This window comes from Rhinolophus sinicus, chromosome 18 (genome assembly GCF_057876585.1).
Source record: "Rhinolophus sinicus isolate RSI-liver-muscle chromosome 18, RSI-T2T, whole genome shotgun sequence".
In the NCBI taxonomy this organism is placed as follows: domain Eukaryota; kingdom Metazoa; phylum Chordata; class Mammalia; order Chiroptera; family Rhinolophidae; genus Rhinolophus; species Rhinolophus sinicus.
The window spans coordinates 67,114,495-67,134,231 of record NC_142518.1 but is presented as its reverse complement, the minus strand read 5'-3'; the positions used below and the strand labels follow the sequence as shown (position 1 = coordinate 67,134,231).

The 19,737-nt window shown below is 37.0% G+C and overlaps 1 protein-coding gene across 3 annotated transcripts in view; it reads right to left on the bottom strand.

Moving 5' to 3' along the window:
• CENPI (centromere protein I) overlaps nt 1-18,626 on the bottom strand; it is a 54,824-nt gene extending 36,198 nt beyond the window's left edge. The window contains exons 1-11 of one of the 3 annotated variants that reach the window (XM_019716681.3): nt 18,519-18,626; nt 16,524-16,759; nt 15,761-15,898; nt 12,355-12,473; nt 11,968-12,075; nt 6,229-6,277; nt 5,918-5,964; nt 1,465-1,554; nt 678-806; nt 305-472; nt 35-155 (exon numbers count right to left, since the gene is read on the bottom strand). In XM_019716681.3, the coding sequence (XP_019572240.3) occupies nt 35-155; nt 305-472; nt 678-806; nt 1,465-1,554; nt 5,918-5,964; nt 6,229-6,277; nt 11,968-12,075; nt 12,355-12,473; nt 15,761-15,898; nt 16,524-16,746 (1,192 nt within the window). In that variant the 5' untranslated portion in view covers nt 16,747-16,759; nt 18,519-18,626. Of the gene's footprint in view, nt 1-34; nt 156-304; nt 473-677; nt 807-1,464; nt 1,555-5,917; nt 5,965-6,228; nt 6,278-11,967; nt 12,076-12,354; nt 12,474-15,760; nt 15,899-16,523; nt 16,774-18,518 lie in introns of all 3 variants that reach the window. The other 2 variants (XM_088795295.1, XM_088795296.1) reach the window with 2 other exon arrangements.
• Nucleotides 18,627-19,737: the final 1,111 nt, after the last annotated feature.

Below are 19,737 nucleotides of genomic sequence, written 5' to 3'. Positions count from 1 at the left end.
CTCATTCATCCAACTTTTAAGTATCCATTTTTACCTTCTTGTAATATCTGACTCAACCAATGATAGAGCCTCAGTAAGATCGATTTATCTTTGACACAGTTAATATAATGAAGCAGCAGAGAATTGTTCAGCACTGCGCCCATCTGAGAAGGCAGCTGCAAAGACAGAACAATTGATCAACTGTAAATATATAAAAAGTAGGTCAGAGCAACAAGTAACTCATCAGATAGGAAATATATAACAAAAAGAAAGACCATGAAGAACAAATGGAAAGTGCAAATCAGCACATGGTCCAGTCACATACCTCTAAGCAATGAATATTCTGTAAGAGTTGAGGGAAGCTTCTAAGCTGTTCTACTGGAAATGATCTATTGCTACCGAGATAATCAGAAAGACTCATTCCTTTTTCTCCATATTCTTTACGGTGGCTACTGGAATTTAGCACTGGTATAAGTGAGTGAGCATTCCATTTCTAAACAAGAAAGACAATAAAACAATCTATCAATAGACTAAACAGACTACAAGCCATAAAAGGCAGTTGTTAAAGTGGTTCAATGAATGGCCTCTCAATGTAGTTTGTATAGAATCCTGGGTAATAAAAATGTATTTAAGAATCTGAATAGTTATCATTTGGATTTAATAAAAGAAGGCATCCCAAGTCATTTAAAGATACTTACTCTTTTTCTATGACGGACATTAGCTGGACCTAACATGAGCTTCAGAGGTTCTGGAGAAGGTCCCTGATTCCTTTGCCTCACAGCAATTAGAGCTGTCTTCCACAGATTCTCTGAATTCTTAAAATAGATCTATAAATTTGGATGTAAAGTACATGAGAGTAGGTACCCATAAGTTGAAGCAAAATAAAATCTAAAATTCTTTATTAATTGAGAGTATATTATGAACTATTTTGCTGGCATGCAAATCAATTTAAAGATTTTTTTTTTTTTACTGATCAGGAATCTATTAAACACAACAAACAGAATCAAACAAAGTGTCAATCCCGCCCCCCCAAAAAAAAAATTCCCAGAAACAATGCCAGAATACTAGGTCTTAAAACAGTATGCCATGTGGTATATAAACCAAAAACAACAAAAGAACAAGACAAACAAATGGGAAACAGAAACTCATAGACACAGACAATAGTTTAGTGGTTGCCACAGGGTAAGGGGGGCGGGGGGTGGAGGGTGGGTGATGAGGGTAAGGGGGATCGAATATATGGTGATGGAAGGAGAACTGACTCTGGGTGATGAACACACAATGGGATTTATAGATGATGTAATACAGAATTGTACACCTGAAATCTATGTAATTTTACTAACAATTGTCACCCCAATAAATTTAATAAAATTAAAAAAAACAACAACAACAGTATGCCATAAACATTTAGTCTAACTCTGTAAATTAACTTAATCAAAAATAACATATTTCAATCTCAGTATGACTCATTGGTCCTTAATCCCTTACCTTCTTCTTTACAGGCAAAGATACAGAAATCAATGTAGGAACAAAGAACTTATACAGCGACAACAAAGCCTGGAGATGAGGCTGCTTTCCCTGAAATAAAGAGTTTTCAATGTTCAATTCTATGGTCAATAATAAAATAAAGGAACAATAAAATAAACAGATTAAACATATATTCAGACCCCAATTTTACAATGTGATACAGTTATAGGAAGATGCTATGAAAAAAAAATCAAGGAATGAGTAACCAGACATTAAAATCAACTATTATAAAACAACCCTTGCCAACTTGTCTTCTCCTTCATGACCTATTCCCCTATTTTACCTCTTCCTTATATTTTCTCTCTTCACCGCCCATGCCTTAGGCTCACCAGTCATACGTGCTAGCATGGCTTACTCTCACTGGTAGCATATTCAGGACTCAAAGTTTACTCATTCTTGATTTAGACAAAAAGGTGGGAAGACAAAAAGGGAAGCTAAGAAAACAGAACAAGGAAAACACTGATATATTATTATAATTCCTGAAAAATCAACTAGAAAATCTAACAATAGGTAAGCACTAATCAAACTGCTTGCTATAACTGAAACAAGTCTTAAGAAAAACATTATTTTTACAATGACAGAAGTCATTAGTGCTGTATACCTGTGTTTGATATATCTGGCTATGCAGAGAAAACATACCACTATCCCAAGGAAGTAACCAAATTGTTTCATTATATTACAATTTTGTTGAATCAAATACTGTACAAAATAAGGAAGGCAGAAAATGGGGCTTAGTAATAGAGTATCCCTATTTTATAGCAGCTTCTTGAAATTAAATTTATTATAACAAAACCAAAAGGACCCAGTTTTTCTATGCCAAAATATCTTCTGATCTCTGTACTTACATCAATTACTATCAGAGTGCTTGCTTTGAGTTGAGATGTTTTTTGATAGGGCAGGTATTTAGGAGTGGAGAGATCTTTAGAACTTATTGTCTGCTTAACTAACCTATCTTTGTTGTTAAAAAAAGTCAACACTCTTTTAAAAAGGACACTTTTAGTTAAACATGACATACTGAATGTATGTGTTTAACTCTGAGTCTTCCCAAAGTCTCACTATAAAGTAAAGGAATGAAAAAGACATAAAGCACAAGTTCAAAAAGAACAAGAGAGGAGACAACAGCAAATGAGAATTCTCCACAAGATTTTGGAACCTAGAATGAAGATGGACAAATAGTAACCAACTTAGCAGAACAGAGAAAACGAAACCTAAGGCAGCAACAGAAAAAGCCTCAAAAGCGGCAGATTCATGCTTGAGAACTCCCAGAAAAGCTCAAGAATTTGTAGGACTAGATACCTCTGAAAAATGGAGGTGCAAGAGGGGCAGAAAACAGGAGGATTGCTTGAAAAACCTATGTAAGAAGCAGTTAGAACCCCAAATTCCTTCACTACACTTATAGGCGAATATCAGCGTTTGACTCTGCAGATGAAGCTGGACTCAGACAGCAGGCACAGCTGAGGGAGGATACCAGGACCTCTCTGCACCCCTTTCTACTAAGCTTCCAGAGTGCTAATAGCCAGGTTCCTACCCCTATGATGGTTCACTGTATGTGTCAACTTGGCTGAGCCACGGGGTGCCCAAATATTCAGAGTAATAAACATTACTCTGGGTTTTTCTGTGAAGATGTTTTGAATGATTTACATTTAAATAAGTGGGCTTTGAGTAAAGCAGATTGCCTTCCATAATGTGGGTGGGCCTGTACTCATTCAAGTTGAAGGTCAATACAGACAAAAAGACCAGCCTCCCCCAATCAAGAGAGAATTCTTCAGCAGAATGCCTTCAGACTTCATCTGCAACACCGGCCCTTCCTGGTTCTACAGCAGAATTCCTTCGTACTCAAACTGGAAAATCAGATCTCCTAGGTCTCCAGTCTGCTGGCCCACCCTGCAGTTTAGATTTGCTAGCCTCCATAATCACGTGAGCCCATTCCTTATAATAAATCTCTTCCTATGTACGGGGGTGCCAAAAAATGTATACAAGTGGACACTTTGGCCATGTCGTGCGGGATGTCACACAGGGTCTCTGCTCCCGCTCCCCAGATAAGAATGCAGGATATCGTGAGGCCAAAAAGGAACACTCACGGGGCCATAGGTAGGGGAGTCACACCACTATAGTCTTGCTGGTGGCTGGGTTGGAGACACAGGAAGCAGGAGCCACACTGTCTGCAACCTGCTGTCCACTTCTCTGCAATCTGTAACCCGCACTCCGCCGTGCTAACTGCAATCCGCGCTTGCCAGCTCAACCACCATCTTCTTGCTATCCCCCTTTTTCTACTAGCGTAGCCACAGCAGTTATATTAGTGGCCAATGGCTCACTGGTTACAGCTGACGGCCAACTAGCCACAGCTGATGGCCATCCAATCACAGTTGATGGCCATTTACTACCCGAGCCAGCACCTTTCCACATGAGGCCAAGAGCCTGGAAACTGCACTCCTGGCTCTGTCCCCACAGGCCAACATTGCTCAAGCAGTCGTTTGCTGTAATCAGAAGTGTCTGGATGCTGATGGTAACCACTTTGAGCACCTCTGGTAATTGCAGAAGTCAAATGTGACTTGTATTCATCTTTTGTTATCAGTATATATTATTATAATTTTAATAGTTTTCCTTTCTGAAAATGTGTATACATTTTTTGGTACCCTCTGTATACACACACATGCTATTGGTTCTGTTTCTCTGGAGAAGCCTGACTAATACAACCCCGAGGCAGGAGACAGAATTCCTCTCTTCGGGAAAAGTGACACACTCATCTGGGGGGCTCCCCAATTAAAACGTGAAGTTCCTACAATAAACAAGTCCTGCTCACGTACACAAGTTTTCAATCACCATTTTAATGTTTCACTACTAAATATAGACAGACAAGGTTTACCACCAGGCTTTAGATAAAAGCCTCTACCATGAAAGACCAAACTAAAGAAATGCACTCTGAGGAAACAGAGACAAAGCTGGGAACAGAAAAACCAAACCACAGCCTAAAGCACACAGGCTCATGCTGGCAAGGGGAGAATCCCAGAAACCATCCTCATCAACCCTTAAGGTGAGACCTAACTGCCCCTTCCTGTTGCAAACGTTGCTCTCAACAGGGTCTGGTGATTATAAAATAACATGCTTGCTCCACTTCCCACCATTCATGCTGGCCATGAGAAAGACAACTTCTGTGTTTTGCTTCCTCCATGGATTGGGAGTTATGGGGCATGGATGGGTATGGAGGGGACATATGCCTTTGCAGGTACCTGAAATTCACATATCCAATATATGGGTTCACGTGTGCTGTTATCATTGTATATGTTCACTTACATGTGAGCATCGCTATGTCTTCTTGGTTTGATAGTGTTGGACTTGTCCAAACTCACCAAAATCCAGCTAATCAAAACAATTTTATGAATACATCTTTATAAACGGGCATTGATAATTGAATTTAGTAATGTACTATATAGAATGTTAATAATAAAGCCATACATTTAACATCTGGGTTTAAAATTTTTAGAGAATCATGTACTAAATCATTTTCTTAAACTTGAACAATACCTTGTTGTTTCAGTTACTACAAATGAGCCAAGAGCTTATTTATGGTAAGAATTTTCTTATTCTGTTGAAATGTTTTGCTGTTAACATGGAAAAATGTTTATCTTCTTCACAATTTCTATTAATGTGAAATGAAATTCAATTTGGACAAAAACATTATCATTAATATAGTTTTTGAGAGAGCTTCTCAGAGAACTAAGAGAAGATATTGTACCCATAGAAACCAAAACAAGAACAATCATTGAACTGTACTAACAGGAAGCCTCATACTGGAGAAGCATGAATGTGCATGTGTGTCTTTCATTAAATTTGAGTGCCTTGGGTAGGTCGCACTACAACTTCCTATTGTTTTATACCCGAAGCTTCATAGACTTCTGTTACCTGGCAGGTATGGTAGAAATAACAATACAAGAGAGCTGTAAGGACAAGAGCTGATTGTCAGGGACTATACTGAAGTTTAAGTATCCAAAACGAATGCTTTCCTAGATCACATCAATAACAAAAAAATAAACTGCTCACTTTATTTTAAGAAAATAAAGTAGTCATTTTTGACTACTCCCTGACACTTATTTCCAGCCGTAACAATCCAGTTCCTGCAAGTTTCTGCTGTTTGACATCTACCTGCCTTTGTTCATGCTGTTCCCTCTGTCAAGAGTGCCCTGCTCTTCTTGCTTGGCCTAGTTAAATCCTATTCATCCCTTAAATTTCTCTCAAGTGTCACCACTCCTTTTGACCCCAGTCTGATTCTGATTTTTTATTTTGTTGACTGAGCTCCCCAGAACTTCAATAAGTTCCTTGAAGATAATGACTCATTCAATTTTATATCCCCAAAGCCTAGCTTAGTACCTATCAGAGAGGACAATGGCCAGTTTTGGGTCTTTTTGGTACTCACCATTTTGGCCTGAAGATCAAGGAGCTTTCTCACACGAAATGGTTTGACTAGCAAAGGTAAAAAAACAACAACACAAAAACAAAAAAAAGTACTATACATGTTGCCCATATAGCTTCTTCTAACACATCAAGAATACAAACACGCTGTTCAGTTAAGACGTTAAGCTGATGCTTTTAGATAAAAATACTAAAAAGCAATTCTCGTAAAATCCTGTCATAGAACTAATAATGCTAATAGTTAACTTTATAAAGACAAATATGCATGCTAATTCCACAGAGTGAATATAATATAACTGGAATGAAAATACTCACCATTCTCTTTTTTGGTAAGCAAATATAAGAAATGGCAGACATAAGGGCACTGTTAAAATAAAAAGATTAAAAAAAAGAGAAAAGTGACAATATATCTTGAACAGAGCAGCAACACATTTTCCTCAAATGTCAATCTTATAATGATTAAGTAAAAAGGCTTCAGGATATCATTGGACAAAATAGTTGTACAAAGCTTCTCTTTTTCATACTACATAGTAGTGATAAAAAATAGTTTTAACTGGCGTCCCATTATGCTGTTTTAAAAAATATTTTTAGACTATAAAAACACTGCAGTTTGAAAAACAGAAAAACATCCTATCTAACAAAAATTAATGTATCCCTTCTAGCATAGTCCATTATTTATTAAGATACAAACTTAAAACTTTTATCCTGAATTCCCACTTAAAAGCATTGTCTCAAAATGATCATTTTCAAAATGATCATTTTCAATGATTTTAATATTCCAGTGAGTGGACATACCATAATTTAATCAACCATTTAGACCTCAGTTTGGTAAAAAGCACACACTCAAAGTGTTACTTAAATTACTGAATGATTGGTTCCCGTATACCATTTCATTTTAGGTATCCACTTGTTGAGGATTTATTCTAGATCAGGGGTCAGCAAACTCCGGTTCACCTGTTGTTGTAAATCAAGTTTCACTGGCACACAGCCACATTCATTCATCTATGTATCGTCTATAGCTGCTTTCACTACACCAGCACAATGAGTAGTTGTGACAGAGACAGTATGACCCTCAAACCTAAAAATTTACTACCTAGGCCTTCAAGAAAAAACTTGTCGACACCTGCTCTAGGTGTTAGGAAATTGAAAAATAAATTATGTAATGCAACAAGAGAAGGTAACAAAAGCAGACTTTCATTAAACAAATTTGTATTTTGGTAGTCAATTGTCATTCTAGCAAACAGTTAACCACTGTATCTGAATCACTACAGAGTGAGGCTCCCACCAAATTATATGAAAAGGACTTTTCTGAAGTGTGCTTTTTAAAAGTTAGGCTTTTTATTGATTTGGGTGATATCTGCACAAATTTGTTACATTTATAAAAATTAATTGAGCTGATCACTTATGATATAGGCAATTTTCTGTATGTATATTATACGTCAATAAATATTTTTTAACCACCAAACCATTGTCTGTGTCTATGAGTTTCTGTTTCTCATATATGGTGATGGAAGGAGAACTGACTCTGGGTGATGAACACACAATGGGATTTATAGATGATGTAATACAGAATTGTACACCTGAAATCTATGTAATTTTACTAACAATTGTCACCCCAATAAATTTAATAAAATTAAAAAAAATATATTTTTTAAAAGACAGAATAAAAAGTAAAAGAAAAATAGTAGGCCCCTTCCCTCCTGTCAAGCTGAGCAATTAACTCTCTAGTCAGCATTATGAAAACTACTCAAGTATATTGCAACTGATTTGACAAACATTTTTGAGTAGTTCCTATTAATTTATTCACTCATAAAACAAATATTTATTGAGTGGTGAATAAAACAGACAAAAAGGCCTGCTCTTATGAAGTTTGTGTGCCATGAATAGTGTTACTAAATACTTCGGTCATAAAAGGCTCAGTCCCTGCCTGGAAGAACTGAGTCTAATGAGTTATTACAAGAAAAAGGAAAGAATGCTTTATTATTTCCCATTCTTTACAAAGTATGCATAAACACAGAATTCATTTTATTGCAATTTGGTCAGTTGATGAACAAAACGAATACAAGGTTAAAAGAGATGTCAAAGATAAGGGAGAGTCAATCACATACTAATCATCATTCATCCCCTCTTGTATACCACAGGACAAGCCTCTCCCAAGAATTTATAACCACAAGCTGGCACTCTATAGGTCTGCAGTTTGAATTTACACTAGTGCTACGACCAAGAAAACCTCAAGGGAAGAATTTAAAGTGGTTCCAGCTTAGTTGTACCTCCCAGACAACTCATATATCCGATAAAGGACTTGAACCTATAATATAGAAAGAACACTTATGACCTGATAATAAAAAGACAAATAACCCAATTAAAAAATGGGCAAAGGATCTGAATAGACACTTCTCCAAAAAAGACATACAACTAGCCAATAAGCACAAGAAAAAATGTTCAATATCACTAATCGCTAGAAAAATACAAATCAAAACCACAATGAAACACCACTTTATACCCAAGAGGATGGCTATAATAAAAAAGTCAGATAAATAACAAGTGTCAGTGAGGATGTGATGAAATTGGAACCCTCATACACTACTGGTGGGAAGCTAAAATGGTACAGTCACTGTGGAAAACAGTTTGGTGGTTCCTCAAAATGCTAAACATAGAATGACCATATATACAGAAATTCCACTCCTAGGTATATATCAAAAAGAACTGAAAGCAGGGACTTGAACATATACTTGTACACCAATGTTCATTGCAGCATTATTCATGTTAGCCAAAAGGTGGAAACAACCCAAGAATCCATCAACAGATGAATGGATAAACAAAATGTGGTATATACATACAGTATTATTCAGCCACAAAAATGAAGTTCTGATACATGCTAAGACACAGATGAAACTTAAAGACATTATACTAAGTGAAAGAAATCAGACACAAAAGGACAAATATTCTATGATTCCACTTATAAGAGATTCTTAGAATAGGCAAATTCATAGACAGGAAGTAGATTAGAGGTTACCAGAGGCTGGGGGAAGGACGAATGAGGGGTTATTGCTTAATAGGTAGAGTTTCTGTTCAGGGTAGTAAAAAAGTGTGGGAAATAGATAGTAGTGATTATACAGCATTGTGAATATAATTAATGCCAATGAATTGTACACTTAAAAATATTTAAAATGGTAAATTTTATCTTATAGACAAAACAGGTTAAAAAATGAAGTACTGATACATGCTACATGGATGAAACTTGAAAATATGTTAAGTGAAAGAAGCTAGTCATAAAAGATCACATCTTAAAAAAATAAAAAAAAATAAAAGATCACATCTTATATGATTCCATTCATATGAAATGTCCAACAGAGGTAAAGACAAAAAATAGATTAGGAGTTATTTAGGAACCTCTAAAGAGGAAGATGGGGGGTGATAGCTAAAGCACATAGGGTTTTTGAGATGATGAAAACGTTCCAAAATTGTCTATGTTCATGGTTGCACGTATCTGTGAACATAGTAAAAAACAGTGAATTGTGTACTTTAAGAGAGTGGATTGTATTGTATGTGAATTATATCTCAATAAAGCTGTTTTTTAAAACAGAGAAAAAAGAAATGACAGATTACAGTTAGACTGATTCAATGACAATGGAAAGGAGTCCGTGGAATAATATCATCAATGTCCTGAGAGAATTTAACTGTCACCCTAGAGTTCTACAAATAGCACAACCAATTTTCAAGAACAAGAGCATAGTAAAGACATTTCCAGACAAAGACAGAGAGTTTAGCATCAAAAGATTCTCATTGAAAGAATATGCTAAAGAATATCCTTTTAGACAAAGGAAAATTATCTCAGATTGGAGGTCTGAGATGCAAAAACAAATGATGAGCAAAGATATCAGTAAATATGTGGGCAAATCGAAACAAACATCAACTGTGAAAACAATAATAATGTCTCCTTCACGTGTATGTGGAGGAGGATGGAGAAGAAGGAGCTAGAACTGAAACCAAACAATAGCATATAACTGGGAGTGATGTGACCAGAGTTAAAACATTCTAAGGTCCTGGTATCATTTAAGATGAGGTACAGATACTGGTTACCTTTTAACTTTAAGAAAAACCACATTAGAAAGGAAAATTGATAAAATTTTAGATGTTTATTAATTCATTAAAAATAAACCTATCAGATGCTAACATAAATGTTTTATGAAAAATTACCGTATTTTCCAAAAAGAAAAATAGTAGAGTGAAATTGTTTTACATTTTACATTATATATGCATGTTAAAATAGGTACAACAGCACCTAAAAGAACACACACAGAGAATATGTTAACTTCCAAACAAGAAGAGGGGAAAAACCAGAGAGGGAAAAAAATCAAGAGATCATTTCGAAAGCTTGAAATAAGTTATTTGAATTTATTTTTGTTATAACAATAATCACTACAAAGGTAAATAAACTAATCCTCCAGTAAAGCAAAACAAAAAATCATCAAACAGGATGTGAAAACAAAATCTAGTTATATGCTATTTAAAAGAGGCATATAAGACAGGAGGGCAAAAATTTTTTTTTAAAAACCAGAAGATGAAAATATACCAAGCAACTACTAGCCAAAATAAAGCAGAATAGCAACGTCAAGTATCAGACAAAATATACTAAAACAAAAAGCATTTCTAACAACAAATGGTTACTCCATGATAAAAGGTTTGATTCACCAGGACAATATGAAAACTGTCATTGTGCATATACCTAATAATAGACTCAAAATATACATAGCGAAAATTGACAGAACTTTAAGGAAAAACTGACAATTTTGCCCTCATAGTTGAAGATTTTCAATATATCTCTCTCAGTAATTGATCGATGGGCAGCAACAAACAATCCATAAAGATACAGAAAATTTCAATTCCAGTAACCTTCATTCCCTCACTTCATTTCAGTAAAGTGAACCATCCCTTCTGAAATCTTCAACTCCAATGCTACAAATTCCTATCCTTCTAGAATGTCACCTGGCATCCTGAACCTCATCTACGTGTGCTCCTCAGCTGTACTCTTCCATCCTTACCTTCTCCCCCTTACCACCCACCACCACCAGACACCAACAAGTCAGTCTAGTTAAGGTCTCCTGAAACATAATTTACACATCGCACAACTTTGCTTGAAATAGTCGTGTCATGTCAAACATCATTTCCTTTTATCAAATACTAATCAACCTTCAAGGCCAGCTCAATGCCCACATACTTTATGATACTTCTTCTAATCACTCTAGTTTTCTCTTCCTTCCTGGAAATATCACAGCAATTATTATCCTACATTATCATCTACGCTCTTTAACAATTCTAACTGTTTTCCCTAACCCCCCCCAATTGGATTACAAATGCCTGGAACATGGAAACTCTCTGCTAAACTTTGAATCTTCTACAGTGCCTAGTAAAATGCAACAAACACAGTGGAAATGTCAATTTTAAAAAATGAAATCAATGGATGAATTCCCTTTCCCAAAAGGCAAGAGGAACTCCATTAGGTGAATGGTTCACATGGTCTGCGAAGTACTGATGGTCCTTTAAAGTCTTCCAGGTGAACAGTTATTGATTTCTTAGTTATTAATGTTTTCAATGGGAATAACTATGCTATTGAATCAAAAGCAGTCCATTGGGATCTCATGAAAAGCAATGCTTTCCTTCTCATTAATTCTGATGAGGATTTTGCAGTATTAATCAAGAAAATGTAGAATAAGTGACCCAAAGGACCCTGTGGAAGTGGTTTAAAATGGAAGAGATGGCAACCACTGCTCTAGATCAGGAAAGAAACTCCAAGGTGGAGTTAATCCTATCTAAAACATTTTATCTCCTTGAAAGAAGATATAAAGCAAATGTAGTAAAAACTTTGTATTTGTTAACCTGAGAGACAGGTGCAAGGGTGTTCAAGTTATTCTTTATACTTTTCTATATGTTTGACATCTTTTACAGTAAGGAAAGAAAAACACATTGTGTGGCACTTTGAAGCACATGGTGTGTCAATATCCAAGCGCACACCATTTGATTCACGCATGATGCCGTCCCATTTTTACCTACCAGTCCATCATCTTGCAATGAAGCAAAAAAGAAGCCATACAGCAAGTTAATTTTCTCCTTGTGATCAATGAAGTCAAACATTGCAACCAGCCAACGATAAAAAAGTACCTATTGAGAGATAAAATGCTGATCTTTAGGGAAATATACCTGGCACAGAAGAAATTAATTCCCCCCTCAGGGCTGTTTTAGAAGCCTTTAACACAAAGCAGGATAATAGATTTTATTTCTCAGTACAAATTTCTGTTTGAATAGTCTCTGCATCAGGCTACATTGTTCCAAAACTACGGGCTTTGCACAAAAGGCCAGTGCCACTATTCCATAAGTGGCTCTTCCTTGTCAGCACTTAAGTGGTTCTGAAGGACTTATCAAAGCGTTTAAAAAGATTACCTTGGTGTTACCATAACACTTGCCAACACAAAGCCAGGAGACTGCCTTAACCACAGAATCTTCTGATATTAGAGTTGCTGGAATCATGCACTTCAATATCCGTGAGTTTACAGCACTTCCTGGAAAGCAGACAAACTCTAAATTAAACTACATTTTAGTATCTTGATAGTTTCCTTACTATTATTCACTCTTGGTCCTAAAACTCTCACTTTATATTGAAGACAATAAAAAAAGAATAATATTTGACATCTCTTATCATTACAAAACAGAGTTCAAAACAAACATGTACCTTTAACTTCTAATATAAATTATAAAGCAATGTCTTTGGCTCTAATATTTCTATTTAAAAAGGGAGGATGAGTACTGGGTCTCTTTAGGGTTGATGAAATGCTTGGGAACTATATAGTGGTGATGGTTGCACAACTCTGCAAATGTTATTTTTTCTTTTTTTAACCTGAATTGTACACTTCAAAAGGGTTAATTTTATGGCATGTGAATTACACCTCAAAAAAAAAAAAAGTCTCTTACTCACAGGAAATGTTCAAGGATTACCGTATTATTTTTAATAGCACAGTCGATTCTGATGTACTTAAAGCTACTGACAGACATTTGCATGAGCAGCTACACTTAAGAATAAATAAACGTATTTGTATTCTCCATTCCCCCCCAAAAGTGGGGAGAATAGCAGAATGGAACAACTATTCTTGGAATTAGCTGGCAGTAATATTCTATACTGGTCCAATTTTTACATCATATTCTCTGGCTTCCATGGTATACTCCCACCTGTTAAGAGAAGTGATGTTGCAAATAGCTTTGTATACACCCTATATCAACTATTGCTTATTAAGTTTCAAAAATTAAATATGTACCTCATTAATTTTTTTTATTTAAATATTGCTTTATTTACGTTATAGTGTGATGATCACAAGCATTCACTGCAAAAAACACACTGTTCTCAATTTCTCATGCAAGCCGAATTCTCAAAAACATCTTGGATGCATGTGTCTTTAGCCACTGTTTGACATGCATTACAGTAACGCAAGCACCTCCATTCACTATCATAACACTGTTCTCAACTTCTCCCACAAGTAGCATTCTCAGAAATGTCTTATAAACGTGTCTTTTTTATTTCCCTGAGGATAAAGACCTATCTTTATTTTTTAAATAAAAATTGTATATATTTAAGATGTATAACATGATATTATATACATATACATAGTAAAATGACTACTACAGTCGGGCTAATTAACATATCTCCTCACACAGCTACCATTTGTGTGTGTGTGGTGATCTACTCAAATCTACGTCAAATCTACTCTCAGCAAATTTCCAGTATTCAATACAGTATTATTAACTACAGTCATCATGCTCTCCACTAGATCTCTAGATTTAGCTATCCTACATAACTGCAACAATACGTCTCATCAATTTCTACCCATCATTCTGTGGAGAAGAAAGGAAGCAGTGATAGCAGATAATGAATCACAAGAATAAAAATTGGCTTTTCACTCTTGTGGTTTCTTGTTTTTCTTTCTCTTTTCTCCCACACTCCCATCCCCTAACCCTTCTAAAGTTTAAAACAGGCTGACCACTAACACTTTACACGTTCCAAATTCAAAGGGGGAATTCAATACAAACTGTATTCTTACCTCCCAGTGACTTTTTAATTAATTTCTAAAGAGTCTAAAGTCCCTTTGCATCTGATTATGATGACATTTCTAGCACACCTGCCCCTGAATATGCATTTCAACTCAGGAAAAGAGCTACGTGCAAAGACCTAGTAGTGAGGGGGGATATCATAGAAATAACTAAAGGGGGGAAAAAAGCAATTAAGGAGGCCACATTTGAAATCACCAAATTCCAGCTTAACAGAAAAATGAAAAGTTAGACTAAAGAGCCAGAGATTGTTTCTTTTAAATTGTTATATACATGTTTCCAAGTCTGAGGCATGCATTTTAAAAGAGGCATGCATTTGGCACGAGACCTGGAAAATATCATGAAAACCTTCTAACCATTAATTTCTGAGATAGCAAAAAAGAGAAATTCCAGAATAGAAAACACCTGTACATTCTATACATGTTTTAAGGGTAGAAGGGAGAGGGAGAATTGTTCTCGATAGACACTGATCAGTTAAACATGGATTCCTGGAAAGATGTTAGAACTGAACAATCTGAAAACACTTATAAGAGCCAATTTCATTAGGTCAAATTTAATTTTCTAGGAAAACACAGAGAACTAATCAGGTAAAAGCGAGAATATACCTGGGAATCATATATTGAATTCAGCTAGTAATGTGTTGTTGATTTAAAACACACGGATACACACCCCTGAAAACATGACTAGGGTATACACAAGGAACCCAATATGCAAGGGCCAGGAAATAGTATATAAAGCATCCAGTTTGGGTAGTTGTCTTAAAAAAAAAAGTAGAAAACCCAGAAGCAGTATGGTGCAGTATAAACACTAAAAGAAGAGTTAGGAGATCTGAGTTCCCCAGTTCTAGCTCTGACATTTAGACAAGTCTCTTTAACTACTCTGGACCTCAGTTTCCTCACCTTTAAAATGAAGATGTACAGGGTCTAAAACAACTGCCAAGTCTGAATTTGGATGAGAATAGGTTAAAACATTCTTCTCAAATAAAAAGAATACTGACCAGATGTTATTTCTTTCTAAGAACCCCACTTCCACTCCCATTCCAAATGAACTTGGAACAGGAAAGGAACCATTTGTACAAAGAAAAAGCATCTTGACTGTTAAAGTCACAGATGCTGTAATGGAGACAGCATCAACAGGGACTTGTCAGAGATAAGTGAACCCAAAGGCAATGAAGTACACCAAGTGATGTCTTAAGGTGCCTTCCAGCAACATGGTTTAAATTATTATCTACGCTTCTTCACAGAAATAATAAAAAATGGTTCCAATGTATTTTGCGACAAGAGTCTACACATTTTATTCATAAATACAGGGGTGCCAAAAAAAGTATACAAGTGGACACTCTGGTTCAACATTGCTCAAGCAGTATTTCACCATAATCAGAAGTGTCTGGATGTTGATGGTAACCACTTTGAGCACCTCTTGTAACTGCAGAAGTCAAATGTGACTTGTATTCATCTTTTGTTATCAGTATATATTGAGTATTACAATTTTAATAGTTTTCCTTTCTTAAAATGTGTATACCTTTTTTGACACCCTCTATATATGTGATAACTAGCCATTGTCAGCATATGCACACAGAAACTTGGCTCATAAGGTAGTTTGAATGTAAGAAAGGCCCGTTTTGGTTTTACAAAGAGAATATTAATAGTAAAAATAAAGAACTGCAACTGAGTCCAACAAACAATCTAATTCAAAGTCTGGAAGTCAAAACCAACAGCATACTGATGACAAATGTACCCCCTTGACATACCAAATTTTCCACTGAGTGCCACATTTAATAAAACGTCAATTTCTTCTGGAGCTAACCCGTTCTTCCAAGCCACATTTTCCACCGTTTTCAAGTGTTTTTCCAAGGTTTTATCTTTACTCCGTGAAGTTTTAAAGGGACCTGGAAAAAGGAACCATATTAAACAGTGGGGCCTCTAAAATTCTTTCAGTCCTCAGCCTCAATAATTACAACTCAAGATACTTTAAAGAAATAGCTTCATGTATAAAATGTCTTCCTAAAAACTCTTCAAAACCTTTAAAACTCTAGAATATTTAATAGCAACAGCACCTTCAGTGAGGAAAACTGAACCCTGCCCTGGCATCTCTGCTCTCTAAACTAAAGTACTGAACTTAAGACAATAAGCTGTTATGACTAGGGAAGCGGTTCCCAAACTTTGCTGCACATGGGGATCACCTTGGCAGCCTTAAAAAAAAAATACCGATGCCCAGGTTGCATCCCATACCAATAAAATCAGATTGTCTAAGAGTGGATGTCAGGCATCAATGTTTCCTAAAGATCCTCAGTTAATCCCAACGTGCAGCAGTTTGGAAACTGCTCTGCCAGGAACGTGCTTTGCTGTTGCAGCCCCAGTACCTAGAATACTGATATGTACTATGTGTCAATTAGTCTATTAAATAAACAAAAGCATGAGTGAGCAAAAATATGCTTTCCTTTAAAATTCCTTAAGAAAAAAGTCTAGAATATTTTCACAGAAATAGGATTTTCATAAGGAAAACAATCTTACCTTTCTCAAAGAATCTCAATGCTACTTGCAGAGCATCTTCTGCTTCATCATCGGCATGTTCATAATCTTCCACTGAATTGTTTTGTTCATGTTTTGAGATGCTCTTTGAGTTGCTTAGGTCCTCTTTTAGTTTCCAGGCCAAGAGATTAGTCTGATAACTATTACTACCTTGTGAAGTTCTCTTTGGTGTCTGAGATTTCTTAACTCTCTTTTGAGGTGACATTACTGCACATGTTCTATACAGAAACAAGTGTCAAGTTACCATTAATCAGCCAAACTGCCTTTTTGCTCCACAAAGACAGCGACATCTGCCTGTATTCCCAACAATTAGGATACAGTACCTAGCATAAAACAAGTACTCAATAAAAAACAATACGAAAAACTGTCAACAATAGAGGCAATGAAACCTACAGGTTAACATTCTCAGAAAGCCCTGGACCTAAATAAGAAGAGAGAAAAACAACTCTCCAAGGTAACAGTCATGAACTGAATTGGCCTTCTTATAGAGAAAAACAAAAACAAAAACTAAAACCAATAAGAGTACAGTTCTCTTAAGATGATTATATCACATAAACGAGTCCAATACAAAGCCATCTCATGAACTCAATCTTACTTTCTCAAATCACCCCTATTTTTCTTCACCCCTCCTTGATTTTGCTTTCATCTTTTATGTTCCCTACTTTGTCAGTGCTAAGTTAAAACTGCGGTGTTCAAAAGTCAAACTGGTGGGCAAACTAAGGATTCTCAGAATAGAAACATTCCCTATTAATTCACTTATTCAATAAATAATTACTGAACATCATCTATATGCCAAGTAGAGTTCTAGTTACCAGGGATAAGATAATAAACAGTCAAAGTCTTTGCTCTCATGAAACTTATGGGGGTGGAGAGCAGGGTGAGAGTCAATAAATAAGTAAATAATAGTGAACATAATACACAGTGATGTCCCAGAAACAGGGTAGGCATGAGGAGCTACTTTGGAAAAGCGTTCAGAGGAAGCTTCTCTGATTGACCTTTAAACTGACATTTACATGCCAAGAAAGAATCAGCTTTGTGAATATCTGGTGGAAGAGTATTTCATGAAGGGGGAAAAGCAAGACTTGCCAAGGCCTTAAAGCAAGAGCTTTGTGTGTTAGAGAAACAGCAGCAACACCAGTGGGGAGAGGGAGAGTTAGGGACATGAAAAAGGTAGAGGGTAATGGGAGATCAAGTCAGAAAGGCAGCCAGGGAGGAGCACATTGGGAACTGAAGGCTAGAGTAAGTTTGAATTTCAAGTATCATGGGAACTATGGGGGAAGAGAGTGGTGTTGGAGAGAGAAGTGATACCATCTGATTTATGTTTTAAGACCGTTTTAGCTGCAGTGTGGAGAATAGAATGTTAGGGGTCAAGGAGTGGAAACAGACTAAAAGGGTTTTGCAGAAGTCCAAAAAGATATAACTGCAGTCTGAACTAGGCCTAAGGTACAGCGGTGGAAGAGGTAGAAAATGATTGTATTCATGATAAGTTTTGGAGATAGACTGGGCAAGAGCATGACAAATATTGGATGTAGAGAAAAGTTAAAAGAGGAACACAGAAGGACTTCTAAATTTTTGGCTTCAAATGGGAAAAACTAAAGGAATGGTCGGAATGACACTCAATCCCACCTCCCTAGAATAGATGAGGCCAGGGCAAGAAATCAGTATGTATGTCTAACCCAATGGGAGGTTCCAGGTTACAAATTGTTTCCTAAGCTCCTACGAAAGAAGGACGGGCGAGCAGCTTCTGACCCCATCCGATTGACCGGTCCCATACCTTCCCAAGAACCTCCCCCACCTTTTACAGCCTGCCCCAGCAGGGAACGAACTTGGCCACGACAACTGACCCCCTGGGCAGATTCCTGGGCTAGGGGAAAACCCCGACCCCAGCCACATCTTGCAGGATAGTCCTGCTCAGACGTCAGGAGATGCCCTTCACTCCGGGGCCCCTATTTCGCGCGGTATTTAAAAGTACCTCACCTAAAACGCTTCTCCGTCTCCAAATCTCCGGAGCCCAGGCATCTCCTCCAGGATTCAAATGAGCGTGCCCCGCCCTGCGCATGCGCTTCCGCGGAGACTCAGGCAGCGGCCCGGCGGAGCGGCGCGCTCTGCTGTAACCTGATTGGTTGGGTTACAACTCAACGGCGCGAGGCGGCGCGCGCGCCGAAGCTGACGCAAACCCAATTCCAGTTTGCCGTTGGCCCCACCCGCCCGGCCCCGGGTACGCGCGGCAAGTGGGCCGTTGCTGCCGGAGCCAGGTGATTGGCTGGCGTTCCCACAGCCCTAATAATGTCCACATTCGTCATTTTGCGTAAAATAGAGCAGTGTCTGAATTCTTGAATTTAACAAGATTAATTATAGTGATCATTTTGCCCAGACTGACCCCAAATGTCGGAACTTTGTAGGAAAATATAAAGCTGCAAACTTCACAATACAGACTGCCTCTTCCATGCTGGGCATGAGACTTAGGTTAAAGGGTCTGTGACCTCTAAAGCTGTCATTTTCCCCATGTGAAACTAGGAGGTGGGAGGAAAGGCTGGATCTGCCCTCCTATTACCGAGGATGGGCACCGATATCTTCCAGAGTTTGCTAGAAACATGTGTCCTGAGCCAGATGTGGCACCTTGCAAGAAACAAGCCAGTCGACACATAAAGATTCCTAATTTTGAGGAATGGATGGACCTTAAAGAAATTGGCTAAAACAGTTACAAAGGCTTAGTGTGATATCTGAGCTTAGTGCCTAGTTTAATCTAATAGAGTGGAAATCAGAGAGGAAAGATATAAATTTAACAGCTCTAGCTGATTTTTTTTTGAGGCCAAAACATACCTGCAAGATGTAGGCAAAACTGTAAGAAATTTTGCTGTCTTAAGGAGAGAAGAAGAATCAACTGTTAAGTTGATGTATTTGGGAAAGACTACAGCAGAAATGACTATTTACCACATTATATATTTCTATGGGTTCAAAGCACTTTCGGGAACTCTTATTTAATCACGCACGAGAATTGAGTGTTCAGCATTTTCTATGATAGCTGCTCTTCCTTATCTAGTAAAACTGAACATTTCTCAAAAGTCCTTTTTATACTTTTAGTCATCTCATAGATTCAAATGTAAATTTGAAGGAATTTTAAGCCTCCAATCCCTTTCTTTTTTTGTAGATGATGAAACTGAGGCCTTGAGTGGTGAAATAACTTGCCTAATGT